The sequence below is a fragment of the Dama dama genome, chromosome 5 (genome assembly GCF_033118175.1).
Source record: "Dama dama isolate Ldn47 chromosome 5, ASM3311817v1, whole genome shotgun sequence".
NCBI lineage: Eukaryota > Metazoa > Chordata > Mammalia > Artiodactyla > Cervidae > Dama > Dama dama.
In genome coordinates, this window is record NC_083685.1 from 77,649,230 (window position 1) to 77,665,720 (window position 16,491).

At 40.5% G+C, this 16,491-nt stretch overlaps 1 protein-coding gene across 1 annotated transcript in view; it reads left to right on the forward strand.

Annotated features, from left to right (window-relative positions):
• Positions 1-16,491, forward strand: part of ANKFN1 (ankyrin repeat and fibronectin type III domain containing 1) — a 159,599-nt gene that overhangs the window by 102,611 nt on the left and 40,497 nt on the right. The window contains exon 11 of the mRNA XM_061140936.1: positions 10,594-10,809. Within this exon, the coding sequence (XP_060996919.1) occupies positions 10,594-10,809 (216 nt within the window). The remainder of the gene's footprint in view (positions 1-10,593; positions 10,810-16,491) is intronic.

Consider the following 16,491-nt stretch of genomic DNA (forward strand, 5'->3'; position numbering starts at 1 on the left):
GCTACACAGAATTAGGATCTTTAAAGTATCAATGAGGCTTTATCAGTGATGGGTTGTTGACACTGTTCAGTCGCTGGGTCGTGTACAACTCTCTGTGACCCCATGGACTGCAGCACGCCAGGCTTCCCTGTCCTTCATATCTCCCGGAGTTTGCTCAAACTCGTGTCCACTGAGTCACTGATGCCATCCAACCATCTCATCCTCTGTCACCCCCTTCTCCTCTTGCCCTCAATCTTCCCCAGCATCAGGGTCTTTTCTAATGTTTTAGTTCTTCACATCAGGTGGCCAAAATATTGGAGTTTCAGCACCAGTTCTTCCAATAAATATTCAGGGTTTATTTCCTTTAGGATTAACTGATTTAATCTCCTTGCAGTCCAAGGGACTCTCAAGAGTCTTCTCCAGAACCACTGTTTGAAAGCATCAATTCCTGGTGGCTCAGACAGTAAAAAAATCTGCCTGCAATGCAGAAGACTCAGCTTCAATCCTTGGGTCAGGAAGATCCCCTGAAGAAAGGAATGGCAAGCCACTCCAGTATTCTTGCCTGGACAATTCCATGGACAGAGGAGCCTGGTGGGCTACAGTCCAGGGGTTCGCAAAGAGTGGGACATGACTGAGCAAAGAACACTTTCACTTACAGTGATAGGTATCTACCCACAAAGCTGCAAGTTACATAAACCCCAGAAATACATATAACAGGAATCTGCATAAGCTGTGTTTGGCCAGGCGATATCATCCAACGCTAAAAAGAGAGTCATAATAACAAAAATTTTCTACAGCTTCATCCCTACCTGCAATTACAGGAATTTCATTTCTTGACCCATGCAATAATTTGACTCCTTGCAATAATAATTATTGTCTTGATATTATAATAAATTCTGAAAAGTAACTCTTCAACCTCCTGTGCTATATTCCACTGCACAGGCGGCTCACTGCCTTGTGTATTCAGTTCAGTTCAGTCACGCAGTCCTGTCCACTCTTTCTGACCCCACGGACTACAGCACACCAGGCCTCCCTGTCCATCACCAACTCCCAGAATTTACTCAAACTCATGTCCATTGAGTTCGTAATGCCATCCAACCATCTCATCCTCTGTCGTCCCCTTCTCCTCCCGTCTTCAATCTTTCCCAGCATCAGGGTCTTTTCCAATGAGTCAGTTCTTCACATCAGGTGGCCAAAGTATTGGAGTTTCAGCTTTAGCATCAGTTCTTCCAATGAATATTCAGGGTTGATTTCCTTTAGGATGGACTGGTTGGATCTCCTTGCAGTCCAAGGGACTCTCAAGAGTCTTCTTCAACACCACGGTTTTAAAGCATCAATTCGTCAGTGCTCAGCTTTCTTTATAGCCCAACTCTCACCTCCATACATGACTACTGGGAAAACCATAGCTTTGACTGTACAGACTGTTGTCGGCAAAGTAACGTCTCTGCTTTTTCACATGCTGTCTAGTTTGGTCATAGCTTTTCTTCCAAGAAGCAAGCATCTTTTAAATTTCATGGCTGCAGTCACCATCTGCAGTGATTTTGGAGCCCCAAAAAATAAAGTCTGTCACTGTTACCATCTATTTGCCATGAAGTGATGGGACCAGATGCCATAATCTTAGTTTTCTGAGTATTGAGTTTTAAGCTAACTTTTTCACTCTATTCTTTCACTTTCATCAAGAGGCTCTTTAGTTCTTCTTTGCTTTCTGCCATAACGGTAGTGTCATCTGCATATCTGAGGTTATTGAAATTTCTCCCGGCAATCCTGATTCCAGTTTGTGCTTCATCCAGCCTGGCATTTCTCATGATGTACTCTGCATATAAGTTAAATAAGCAGGTTGACAATACACAGCCTTGATGTACTCCTTTCCCAATTTGGAACCAGTCTGTTATTCCATGTCCAGTTCTAAATGATGCTTCTTGACCTGCATACAGATTTCTCAGGAGGCAGGTCAGGTGGTCTGGTATTCCTATCTCTTTAAGAATTTTCCAGAATGTGTTGTGATCCACACAGTCAAAGGCTTTGGCATAGTCAATAAAGCAGAAGTAGATGTTTTTCTGCTTTTGATGATCCAATGGATGTTTGCAACTTGATCTCTGGTTCCTCTGCCTTTTCTAAATCCAACTTGAACACCTGGAAGTTCACAGTTCATGTACTGTTCAAGCCTGGCTTGGAGAATTTTGAGTATTACTTTGCTAGTGTGTGAGATGAGTGCAATTGTGCAATAGTTTAAACATTCTTGGGCATTGCCTTTCTTAGGGATTGGAATGAAAACTGACCTTTTCCAGTCCTGTGGCCACTGCTGAGTTTTCCAAATTTGCTGGCATATTGAGTGCAGCACTTTCACAGCATCATCTTTTAGGATTTCAAGTAACTCAACTGGAATTCCATCACCTCCACTAGCTTTGCTTGTAGTGATGCTTCCTAAGGCCCACTTGACTTTGCATTCCAGGATGTCTGACTCTAGGTGAATGATCACACCATCATGGTTATCTGGGTCATGAAGATCTTCTGTGTATTTTGGCCACCTCTTCTTAATATCTTCTGCTTCTGTTAGGTCCATATCATTTCTGTCCTTTATTGTGCCTATCTTTACATGAAATTTTCCCTTGGTATCTCTAATTTTCTTGAAGACATCTCTAGTCTTTCCCATTCTATTGTTTTCCTCTATTTCTTTCATTGAACGCTGAGGAAGTCTTTCTTATCTTTCCTTGCTATTCTTTGAAACTCTTCATTCAAATGGAAAACCTTTCCTTTTCTCCTTTGTCTTTAACTTGTGTCTTCAGTAAGATCTTAAAAAAGAAAGTGCCTCAATTTCAACTCACTCTTTTTTTAATTAATTTATTTAATTGGAGGATAATTACAATATTGTGATTTTTTTTTCCATACATCAACATGAATTGGCCAGAGGTATACATGTGTTCCCCCCATCCTGAATCCCCCTCCTACCTCCCTCCCACCCTGTGCCTCTGCGTTATCCCAGAGCACCAGCTTTGGGTGCCCTGCTGTTTATATATGGAATTTAGAAATACAATAACTGTGATCCTGCATGCAGGGCAGCAAAGGAGTCATAGATATAAAGAATAGAATTTGGACTCAGTGGGAGAAGGCAAGGGTGGGATGATTAAGAGAATAGCATGAAACATATACATTACCATATGTAAAATAGATGATGACCAGTGCAAATTCAACTCACTCTTGATTGCATAATCTTCTCCTTCAACTCAAGATGTTCTTGGAGCTGGGCCATGATGACTGTGCTAAATTCAAAGAGGCTCTTCCTTTGATTACTGACCAGCTACAGTTGGACTAAGCCACTATACTGCAAAAACAGCTCTTTGTTTAGGATAAACTTCATTCTCAGTAGCCCCTTGGTCCCTTAGTAAAGTTCTTTCTCAGGAGTCCTTAGCGGACCCTCCCATTTGCCTACCATACAACCCAGGCATGTTTAGATTACAGACTAAACAACTTTAGAATTTCAAATGGGGCTCTTTATGTTAGGTTTATTATGAAGATGTTCCCAGAACATCTTCATCTAACATCTGAGAAGAACTAGGCTGTCACAAGTCACTGCATTTAAACACTGAGGGGCTAGAGAGAAGCCATAATGGTCAGTGTGCCCTACTCAACTATTACTTCCATTGAAATAGCGCTTGGATTTGGTCCCCCAATGTACCGGCCCGCATCACTTTTCATAATGCATCTGCCCTCTTCTGAGGTCATTTTCCTCTTTGTCTAACTTAGATTATTTGGCCCATCATAATTACCCCCTTGAAAATCCTCTAAATTTCTGGCCACTCTCTCCCTCCACATTATTTATTTGGAAAAGATCCAAGCCTGGATGAATCCAACACGCATTCACTACACTGGAGCAGTTGCATACTGCTGCATTAAAAAAATAATAAAATTACTAAACAGGGGCAGGGAGTATGATTGGCTTTATGTTTTATGTCATTACTACAATTCTCACGTATAATGTTACCTACTGATCACGTTCCATTTCTCTACTAAATTCACTTTCCCAAATTACAAGGCAACTATTTAAAACTTTCTCCATTCTACCACATCCCTTCCCCTTCCCCACACTTTCCATCCCCACATCAGGTGATAGTTTACTGTATAACTCATTAAGAAAATAAATGGGAAATAATTATTTGTCTACAACCAAATTGAAAAGCCTCCTTGCATTGACGCTACTTCCTCTTCCTTCCCCCCATTCCAACAGATAAAGTCTCACTCCTCTTACCAAAGGCTCATCTCTCACAAGTGCTCTAGATTTCAGTTCTTCGCTCCCTTCTTCAACTACAGTCACTCTTCTCCTTAGACCCAGACTTGAAAGAGTGGCCAACATCCTCTTTCTCTATTCATTTCCTCACTTCCCATTTAGTTCCAAGCTCTTTCCCTGACTTTTGTTATCATCATGCCTACCAAACTGCTCTCCCAGGCCACCAATAATCAGAGGCAGATGATGCTCATAAATCTTGAGCTTCAGGGTCCCTCACTTGTATGATCCCCTGTGGGTATGGGAGTTGTAGAGTGTTTAGGCAGGGGAAGTTGAGTTACAACCAGCAAGCATTTCTGGTAAACTGCCTAAAGAAAGGGCTTCCCAGGTGGATTGGTAGTAAAAAAATCTGCCTGCCAATGCAAGAGACACAGGATTGAATCCTTGGGTTGGGAGGATCCCCTGGAGAAGGAAATGGCCACACACTCCAGTATTCTTGCCTATAGCATTCCATGAACAGAGGAGTCTGGTGGGCTACAGTCCATGGGGTAGCAAAGAGTTGGACACAACTGAGCAACTGAGTATGCATGCATGCCTAAAGAAATCCCAGATCAAAAATTCCAAATACTCCAGTATTGGGGGAGATTTTCTTTCTCAGTCTAAAATATTCACTTTTTTTTTTAATGACTTCTACACCTAACCTTCATATTTGTAATTTTTTATTCTTTATCTTAAAAAGGGCCCCCCAAATTGTGTGGTGCTGGCCCCTAAAAAACTTGCATCCATCCCTCCAATGGTTTCAGTTTCACTAAATCTGATAGACACTTTTAAATCCTCTTTGCAGCTGACATCTCAGTAGCATTTGATACAATGGCCTTATTTATTTTAAAATTTTAAATTGCCACATCACTTGGCTTTCATGACTCGGCACTTTCCAGATTTTTCCAACTTCCTGGTCTGGCTCAGTCTCCTTTGCCAGCTTGAATGCTATTTCCTCTGATTAGAATCTGCTTCTGCTTCTTTGTCTCACTAATTCCTACATATCCTTCAGATCTCAGCTTCATTTTTTTTTAATTAATTTATTTTTTATTGAAGGATAATTGCTTTACTCAGCTTCATTTTTATACTTCCTCGGGGAGCCTTTCTCTGATCTCCCAATTAAGTGAATCATTCACAGAGGACCTTGTATTCTTCATTCAGAATGGTGACCATAATCCCATTTGTTAATAATTCATATCATTTTTGGTCAGTGTCAACTTGCACTGTGAGTCCCTGAGATCGTGTCTCCGTCTTGGCTATCACTGTATCCACCATGAGTGGCACGTGGCAGACCCTCTTTACCTACTACCTGGATAGACGCATTTATCAGCCCAACCTCTGTACCCCTCAAATCACACTGGAGGATGCTCTATCTAACCAAAGGGAAAAGGGGCTACAGAAATGTACCTCATGCCATAGTTACCGCCTGGATAGTCCTCTAGGCCCTCACAGTGACCAGTGCCTTGTAGTACTCAAAACAGTTACCCCTTACAGTGCCACAGCCAAAGCAATGACTGCTTAAATAATAAAAGTCACTGTCATCTTTTTTTTTTTTGTAGGAAATATTGCCCAAGGTCCTTACTGATCTTTAAATGAAAATGTCTGGAAATACCGAAGCCACTCTTTTTTTTGGCGGGGAGGGGGCGGTGGGGGGGGTGGGCAGCGGGTGACAGGGCACAGGAAAAACTTTACAGAAAAGGAAGAAATATACATTTGGGGAGATTTATATGTAATATTTTTAGTCTCTTTATTAAACTACCATTTCTTACAATGTTCTGAGAAAAAAGCATTTTTAAATAGCTTGATTGGCATCAGCCATACATAAACCCTGTTGCTTTACCTGTGGTATATTTCATTTTAGTCTCCTCCCATTTCCAGCATCACTACCACTGCCTAATTACTTCAGTTATATCAAAAGCTTCCAAAGTCATCCTCCTGCTTCCAGTCTTAACACCCTCCAATGCATTCTCCACACTCCTGCCAGAGTAGCCAATAAAAGGTTCTGACCATGTCATTCCATGGCTTACATTTTCTCAAGAGTGGCCCAGACATTTGACCATGGTACGCACAGGTCTTCCTTGCCATCTTTCTCCCCCTCAGGGAGCTGTGAACAGCCCCCTGACTTACCTTCATCACAGCACTTACAAACCACTGTGCATTCTGAGCCTTATTTTCCAGTTTCTGCTCTATAGGGAGGCTCTTTAATACATGTTAATAAATAATAATCACAAAACAACAACTTTCATTTACCTAACAGAGTAAATGCCAGGCACTGTGCTAAGTTCTTTACAAACGGTATATCTTCACCACACCATAATGTGAAGTACTATTATTGGCATTCACTTAACACAGGATAAAACTGAGGCCTAGAAAAGGAAAATAACTTGCCCAGGGTTTCACAAATATGAAATAGCAGAGTATGGGTATAAACTCTAACATATATAACTCCACAGCCTGCATTTTTTTCCCAATATTTCATCATCTTATTGTGTATTCATTTTACAAAAAGCAAACAAAAATTGTGAAGAGAACAAATTATGTACATTATAGTCTAAAAAGAAAAAGTGAAAGTCTATTCTGCATCATTTGGAGTCTATTTAGTAATGAAGTGAAGTGAAGTGAAAAAGTCATTCAGTTGTGTCCAACTCTTTGCGATCCCATGGACCATACAGTCCATGGAATTCTCCGGGCCAGAATACTGGAGTAGGTAGCCTTTCCCTTCTCCAGGGGATCTTTCCAACCCAGGGATCAAACCCAGATCTCCTACATTGCAGGAGGATCCTTTACCAACTGAGCCACAAAGGAAGCCCAAGAATACTGAAGTGGGTAGCCTATCCTTTCTCCAGTGGATCTTCTTGATCCAGGAAACTTTATTTGGAAGAAGGTAAAGTCTAAGGTGTCACAGTGGTAAAGAATCCGCCTGCCAGTGCAGGAGACACAAGAGATGCAGGTTTGATCCTTGCATTGGGAAGATCCCTGGAGTAGGAAATGGCAACATACTCTCGTATTCTTGCCTGGAAAATTCCATGGACAGAGGAGCCTGGCAGGTTACAATCCACGGGATCACAAAGAGTCAGAGGCGACCCAGCAACTGAACACACACAGAAAAAATATGAATTAATATTACCCGAGCAGGAGAGATAAGTATCTGCCAACATTTGGATTTAAAATAAAAGATTAGAAAGCCTGTAAGTGACCAAGACCCCACAACCTTTTCCCTACTTTTTGGGAAACAGCAGAGGCCCCAAAAGGCAGAAGTGTACGTTCCTCTTACACTGAGAGATGTCCAAACTACTTATCCTCGAAATATAGTAATAATCTGACATTATAGATTGGGTCCTATTAAACTTCCCTCCTCTACAGCTTTTGTCTTATTTTTGTGAACTCATTTATTTTATTTTTTACATGTTTATTGGAGGACAGTCGATTTAAAAGGCTGAGTTAGTTTCAGGTGTACGGCAAAGAGAATCAGTTATATATTTACCTGTGTCCAGTCTTCTTCAGATTCTTTTCCCATATAGGTCATTACAAAATATTGAGAGGAGTTCCCCGTGCTATACCCTAGGTCTTGTCTTTACTAGTTATCCATTTTACATATGGAAGTGTGTATACACCAAACCCAATCTCCCAGTTTGTCTCTCCCTATCTGTTCCCCCTTGGTAACTGTAAGTCTGCCTCCTACATCTGTGACTCTGTTTCTGTTTTGTAAATAAATTTATTTCTATAATTTTTTTTAGATTCCTTCTCCACAGCTTTTAGAAATAAACGTTAATGAGCTAAAGCCAGGTAACAATTCATGAATATTATGTCTTTTTCATTTTTCAAGGTGGGGGCAAAGGGGTTTCCCCAAATTTTCATTATTTTCTGGCCTTCATATCTTATTCCAGACTCCCTTCAACTTCCCGTGGCACTCCAAACTGAACAAAGATCTCTAAGTATTGTGCATCTGTCTAGGGCTTACTGACACCCCTGCGACGTGCTGTGGTTACACCCTAGATACATGCTGGTGAGCCATCATATGGCTTGTATCTCTCTTTACCTTGTAGAACCCTCAGGGTTCCCAGATCTCCTAATCTTGACTGCATAGCACAACACATATTAATATGGTCTGTTTTTCCTTTAGGCTCTAAAGAACCCCACCTTTGTCCCCTTAGAATATGGTTGCAATTTATTTTCACAAGGATATTCTTCTTTTACATTGGGCTCTTCCCAGAGCTAACTATCTAATTCAATTAACTATCAATACAGAATTTCAGGAAGATTTTTAGTGCTTTCTTATTTAGTCCCTTAGTCAACATATCCAAAGCTAACAGTGGACCAGTGATAATAACTCTGCCTAAATGAAATGATCATCTCATTCATGTCCACCCACCCACTTTGATCCAAAGCAAATCATATTTTCCAGTGTCCTAAAGATAATATGTTCATTCAGACAACAAAAATTTCTTGAGCTATTACTATGTACCAGGCACTGTGCAAGGAACCCAGAGAAACAGAGATGGATCTCACAACATTTACATCAATACATAGGAGAGCCAGGGTCATGCTAAGATACAACCTGGCACAGCAAACAGTAGGGGACAAAAGGGAAGACGTTAAATTCTACCTATGACAGTCGAGAAAGTCCTCCCAGACAAGGTGAAACATGAGATGAATCTTAAAAACAAGTAAGTGTTGTTTTCCAGTTGGAACAGTAAAGAAAGCCTATACCCTATCTACCTGTATCAAGCTTCAGAGTGTACAAAATACTTTCTCATACATTGGTTGATTTAATCCATCACTCTATAAGGTAAGGATTAGCATAAGGGATGGCTGAGCTGTAAGGACTCTTTAATTTAAGCTGATGAAGCTCAGGGCCAGAAAGAGTAAGTCATTTTTCAAAAGTCTAAGTGTTAATGAAGAGCAGCCAGCCCTGAAACTCAACACCAGGATAACTAAAGACTTAACAGCAGTAATGTGCTGGAGTCAACTTGTACTCACTTAGAAAAGTCAACTGTTAAGTATTCAGAAATTTTCAAAGCCTGCTATCAAACTTCGGTAACTTGAAATAAAATATTGTACTTACACCACAAAAATTGGCATATTCTATATATCAGGACTTGTTTTTTTTTTTTTGATGGCCAGTTTACCAGCATGCCATTGCTGATTAAGCCAGTATGACCTTGCAGCAAACTGCTTTATATAAGGCTGCAGTAAGAGTCTTACCTGATTATTTCCCTATGATATAGAGGTTAACTGTTGGAAAGCAATAATCTGACTGAGTAGTTAGGCCATTCTTTAAAATAGTAAGCCTGCCAAATGAATTTTTATAATGTCAATAATTATTTATGAAATTTCTTATTTATCAATATGCATTCTGTCCTTGTAAATTAAGAAGAAGAAAAAAAAGACACAGTCTCTACCTATGAGAATCATTCCAGTGTTTTTGTAAATGTGGACACTGATCAGCTGGCTCATTCATTTTTAGGTCATCCTAATTACTTTTACAAATTCAGTTCTACTTTTGCTCTCCTGCTAACAGGCTATCTTGTCAGCACTTATGTGAGCTCACAAAAATCACAGCTAAGCTCTGAGATGATTAATAATTTTTAAAAACCATAGATGTTCAAAGGAAGGGGGGATTTTACCCTATTCATCCAATGCTCTAAGTTAAAAATCTTTAAACTTTGCATATCTGTAAAATTGCTTATTTTAGTAACATCTGCCTGGGCCCCTCCACAATTTAATGTGGGCTCCTTCTCTTCTTCTAAAAGTATTGTCTATCTTGTTGACCTAGCTCACAAACAATTTCAACAAAATTTTAAATAAATAGAACTCTCTGAAATGCAGATAAGTCAAACCAGGCCAATCTCCCAATTAAAGTATCTTGAAGGGAATGTGCAGTCATTTGGGGACCTGTACAATGTGCTACATTGTCAATTCACTTCTTCATTTTGAACAACTGCACTTCATACCAGCTTACCGTAGATCTCTTGAAAACTCCACAAGTAGCATACTTGAAATATCAGGCATTTTTCTTTAAAACATCTGGGATTCTCTTCAAGTGCTGGTAACTGAGGTTTGTGTGCTGGTGTGTCTATGTGGGTAAGAGATATTTACAGACATTAAATTTGCTTAAAAAAACATAATTTTTGTGCCTCTTGCTATAATCTTCGCAGGCTTATGGTAAAGACATTTTCTTTGAGCTTCTGTTAAGCACATTTCTATGATGCTACATATTCTAGGTTTAAGTCTGCTTAACAACAACAAAACAGCTTCTCAGAAACATCAGATAATTATTCAGTGTCTTCTGTTGCAGTTATGTTGCTTTGTTTGCACACGATCAAAGCTACCAGAAATCTGTTCATTTCTAGAATTTACTTGGGACACACAACTTGGGAAGAGTTTACTATGAACCCGTTAAAGATCGGCATGGAAACATCCTCATAGTCACCATCAGAGAAGTGGAGATGCTCTATTCATTTTTCAATGGAAAATGGATGCAGATCTCAAAACTGCAAAGCCAGAGGAAGTCTCTCTCAACACCTGAGGAGCCAACAGCCTTAGACATTTTACTGATAACCATCCAGGTATGTAGTATTTTCAATTTCCTAAAACACTTAAAGTTCCAAACTCACTTATTGAGGCTCTAGTGGAATACACAAAGAGCCATTTACATATGCAGCAATGGAATGAAGAGGTCCAGAGACATACCATTGTTTGCATTCCACACATAGGAAAGATTCAGAAGCATCCTTCAGTTCTTCACTTCTACACGCCCCTTCAAAGGCCCTAACAACTTCACATTCATAATTTCATATTCTTTTCCTTAAGGAAAGCAGGAAAAATGGAGTTATTTTCAGGCCCCATCAAACATGGAGTTGCCCCTAAACATACAGCTAGAAAATGGCAGAGCTGAAATCTGAATTCAGATCTTCTGATTGGAAACAGGCTTCGTCCTGCTGTGTTATAACATCACATTTGGGGGCAGGAGTTAGGCTTTTGGTGAGTGGGGGATGAGAGAGAGAACTAAATAGTCACCGAAACTCAAACACCAGGCAGCTGAGATCCAGTCTCTCACCTGGATGGCAGAGCTGGAATGCAAACCTACATCTTGGGCTCCTAAGTTCAGCGCTCGCTCCATGCCACCCCACCGCCTCTGGTGTTCTTTCTCTCTCTCTCGTCTTCTCTCTCTCACACACACACACTGTTTTCTTTTCTTTCCTTTTTTGTCGTGCTGGGTCTCCATTGCAGCGCACAAGCTCTCTGGTCGCCCCACGGCCTGTGGGGTCTCAGCTCCCTGACCAGGGATCAAACCCACATGCCCTGCCTTAGAGGGCAGGTTCTTAACCACTGGACCACCAGGGAAGGGCCCTCACATGTTCTTATGTGAACATGGACTTCAAGCTGTTTTTTTTTTTTTTTTTTTCCTTCTTTTAAACCCAGTGACGAGAACGAGTTCTGTAGAGCTCCCCAGTTGTGTGGTAAAGCTAGGAGAAACAACGGCCTTAAGGCCTACATAACCAATGGCATATATCCACAAGACGGCCAACCTAGAATAATGGGAAAGGGCTCAATCTCACAAGCCAAACCTAAGTCTTGACCCAGTAACCCCACATGATCACCCTAAACACCTAAACCACTAGCCTGCTGACTTAGGTCTGTCCTCCACTGAGGGGTGGCTAGTACAATAATCTCACCTTTCTATACTCCTCTGGCCCAGACCAGGATGAAGTCCATCACAGCAAAGGTAAGCTAACTTGTCAAAGCCAATACCTCTGGATTGGGTTTCATGGAATTTGGGTTCATATGAAATTAATAGAGGGTGACGGTGTGTGTGTGTGTGTGTGTGTGTGTGTGTGTGTGTGTGTAGGTGTAGGTGGGAGCAGGGAACACAGACACATTCGTGGTTCCCCTTTCACCTTTTATAAGTAAGTGCTAAAAGAAACATTTAAAAAATCATAATAAATTGAGCTTTTACAGGGTGACTAATACACTAATCCCTTATAGGGATAAACTGGAGTCTGGGCTACCTTTGCTCCTAGAAACGAAACACATCACAGGCCCCAGCATGATATAATACCTGGTTTCTCCTAGACTTATTACATTAAAAATGTGTTACAGGTGCAGAAAAATTCCAATCTGGCAAAAAGTTGTTAGAGAAGGAGACCAAAAATAGAGGCAAGATCAGGTTTCCACACAGATCCAAGTGGAAAATTTACCCCCGCTGACTGGCACATTCCTGCTTGATGTCATTCCCACCCACCCCCTACTCTCCTTTTTCCTCCTTCTACTTTTTCTCTCTCCTCTCCTTCCCATACAGGTCTCACACTAAAGAGGAAATGGGTGAATAAAATCACTAGGGTAATCACTCTTAGACTTAACATTTAATTATGTTAAATTCAATTCAACATAGAGATAGATCTTGGTATTGACCAAAGGAAGCTGGATAATTCCCACAATTACAGGCCACAAACCATTCTTTTTTCTTAGGGTCACTAGAGTGATGAACACTAGGCCTTCTGATTGGAAGCCTGAGCTTCTTTCTGCTTCATCACACCACATTCTGAGGCACTGCTATGGAATAAGGCTGACAGTATGAGTCCTGACTCCACCGTTTTTATGTCATGAAAACAAGTTATTTAATTTCTTACCTCCTGTCCTTCCTTTTCTGCAAATAAAACCTACCTCATGGGTCTCTAATGAGGATTAAATAAGTATATAAAGCATTAGAAGAACAGCACAAAGTGAATGCTTAGTAAATGTTGTTGCTGTTGTTATTTATCAGTTGCGAAGTTGTGTCTCTTTGTAACCCCACAGACTGCAGCACACCAGGCTTCCCTGTCCTCACTGTCTCCTGGAGTTTGCTCAAATTCATGTCCATTAAGTCGGTGATGCTATCTAACCGTCTCATCCTCTGTCACCCCCTTCTTTTGCCTTCTATTTTTTCAGTATCAGGGTCCTCTTCCAGGTGGCCAAAGAATTGGAGCTTTAGCATCAGTCCCTCCAATAAGTATTCAGGATTGATTTTCTTTAGGATTGACTGGTTTGATCTCCTTGCAGTCCAAGGGTCTCTCAAGAGTCTTCTCCAGCACCACAATTCAAAAGCATCAATTCTTCAGGGCTCCCTTCCTTAACGGTCCAACTCTCACATTTATACATGACTACTGGAAAAGCCACAGCTTTGACTATATGGACCTTTGTTGGCAAAGTGATATCTCTGCTTTTTAATACACTGTCTAGGTTTGCCATAGCTTTCCTTCCAAGGAGCAAGTGTCATTTAATTTTATGGCTGCAGTCACCATCTGCAGTGATTTTTGAGCCCAAGGAAATAAAATCTGCCCTTATTTCCACTTTTCCCCCTTCTATTTGCTATGAAGTGATAGCATCAGATGCCATGATCTTAGTCTTTTTTAAAACTGAGTTCTAAGTCAGCTTTTTTACTCTCCTCTTTTTCACTTTCTTCTTTCACCCTCAAAAGACTTTTTAATTCCTCTTCACTTTCTGCCATTAGAGTGCTTTCATCTACATACATACATGTTGATATTTCTCCTGGCAATCTAGATTCCAGCTTGTGAGCCATCCAGTCCAGCATTTCAAATGATGTACTCCACACACAAGTTAAATAAACAGGGTGACAATATACAGCCTTGTTGTACACCTTTCCCAATTTTGAACCAGTCTATTGTTCCATGTCTGGCTCCAACCATTGCTTCTTGACATGAATACAGGTTTCTCGGGAGACAGGTAAGGTGGTCTGTCTGGTATTCCCATCTCTGAAGAATTTTCCACAGTTTGTTGTGATCCACACAATCAAAGGTTTTAACATAATCAATGAAGCAGAAGTAGATGTCTTTCTGGAATTCCTTAGTTTTTTCTATAACCCAATGAATATTGGCAATTTGATCTCTTCCTCTGCCTCTTTGAAACCCAGCTTGTACATCTGAAAGATCTTAGTTCACTTACTACTGAAGCCTAGGTTGAAGGATTTTAAACATAACCTTGCTAGCTTGTGAAATGAGTGCAACTGTATGGTGGTTTGAAGATTCTTTGTCACTGTCCTTCTTTGGGATTGGAATGAAAACTGACCTTTTCCAGCCAAATGGCCACTGTTGAGTTTTCCAAATTTGCTGACATACTGGGTGCAGCACTTTGGCAGCAGCATCTTTTAGTATTCTGAATAGCTGAGCTGTTAGTTATTTTTATTATTTCTCTACTCAGGAAAAGCCAGCCAACACTAGGTTCTCCTCAGGGCACACCCAGTTCTCCTCCTCATCCCTACTCTCCCAGGAGACCTCAGGCATCGGTTCATTCAACCAGTGGAGTATTTCACTACTTCCTCTCCTTTACATAAGAAGTAAGGAAAAACTGTATAAATTTAGACTAAAAATAAAGACTATGTGATCCACAATGGAATTTTCAAAACAGATAAGGGCTTTAACAAAATCTCGGCCCACAACTAATGTACTAATCCTTTAGGGCCCCAGGGAACTTCCAGGATCTAACCCATTCAAATTCCTGACCCTCTCAAGTATCAGAGCTTCATAACAAGCCTCTTGCATGTATCTGGAAGGGAAAGAGAAACCCTTCCCACACTTTCCTGGGAAGGAAAAGAGAGTTAGTACAGACAAGTTAGAATCCCCTGAGCAAAGTCACTGGCAATGAAAGCACAACTGACCCTTGAACAAACATCACAGGAGTTAGGGGTGCCGATAAGCCCACCTCCAGCAGTGAATTCACATATAAGACTCTTCTTCCAAAATTCAACTACTAATAGCTTATTGCTGACCAGATGCTTTACCAATAACATGAATAATTGATTAACACATATTTTATATGTATTACATAGTATATTCTTATAATAAGATCGAGAAAAGAAAATGCTATTAAGAAAATCATAAGGAAGGGAAAATATACTTACAGTACTATACTGTATTTATCAACACCGTAAATTGATGTCATCTCTTTACACGGTGAATCCTCTCTGTCAGTACCTATCAAACATTGTCTTACACCAAACACTGGGGATGTTACACCTGTCACAAACTGCTGCTGTTCAGTTGCTCAGTAACTTCCGGCTCTTTGCGACCCGGTGGACCACAGTAAGCCAGGCTTTCCTGTCCTTGCTAGACATCAAAAATGAAAAGGTAATGTGAAAAAGAAATTCATACTTATTTATTAGATATAATAATTCACGCATTGATAATAAAGAAGCAACAGTATGATTGCTTGGTGGTAGCCTAATCGATCCAATTGTTTCACGGTAGCCTAGCCTATGGGCTAATGAATGGTCACGAAATTTTTATGGCATACAGTATTATAGTCACATTCATAATACAGTATTAGAAACACTGTTACTTTTTTAAAAAATCTATTGTGATGATAGGCTGATAGGCAGTTTCTCCAATTATGAGAGAGGAAACATACTATGTGGTAATATAATTCTTTGAAAGCAAAGTTATAAATCAGTAAGAAAACTAAGACATTACTAATTTTACATTAACTATTACTCACCTTATGCCTATGTAAGGATAGGCTATCCACTTCAATGCAAGTGTTGTACAATACAAGTGTACACATTGTTCTACACAAATATTTTTGCATATTTATTGAAATCCATGGATAAGTAGACTCATACAATACAACCCATGTTGTTTAAGGGTCAACTGTATTTCCATCAGAAAGGCCCCTCTCAGGGGCTGAGTTTCTCTGACCATAATCTTCAGGGGTCACTTCAATAACTAGAAACCTCACAGGTGAAGTTTTTTTCTGAAGATTAATCTCTCACGCTTGTACTTTAAAGCTCATAACACTTTGTCACATCTATTTGACCCTCATGAAAATCCAGTGAGGCTGAGTGGGAAATCTGTGTCCAATTCATAAAAGAAGCTATGGATTTCAGGGAAGTAACTCACCAAGGTCATACCAGCCGAAATCAGCCTGTGGGCCTAGGACACAAGTCTTCTGACGCCTAGCCTGGTGCCCTTCCCATCTGCAGGGATGCTTTACTCACCTTCTGCCTCTTTTTCTCTAGACCCCCTTTAAAACTGTGGTCCTAGAGAATCTGTGAGGAAGCCTGCCTGTATCTCCCTCCTATCCCTGCTTTCCTTCTCTTGTTCTCCTCAGGCATTTCCTGTCGCCTGCAGACATCCAGTGTCTTCTTTTTACACCTGAGGTGCTCGGGACCAACTATCTCTTCTGTCTTTTTCTGCTGTTTTCCTGCACATTCCTGCTGTGCCTCCTAGGAATGCCTGACACAGAGGTTTAAAACT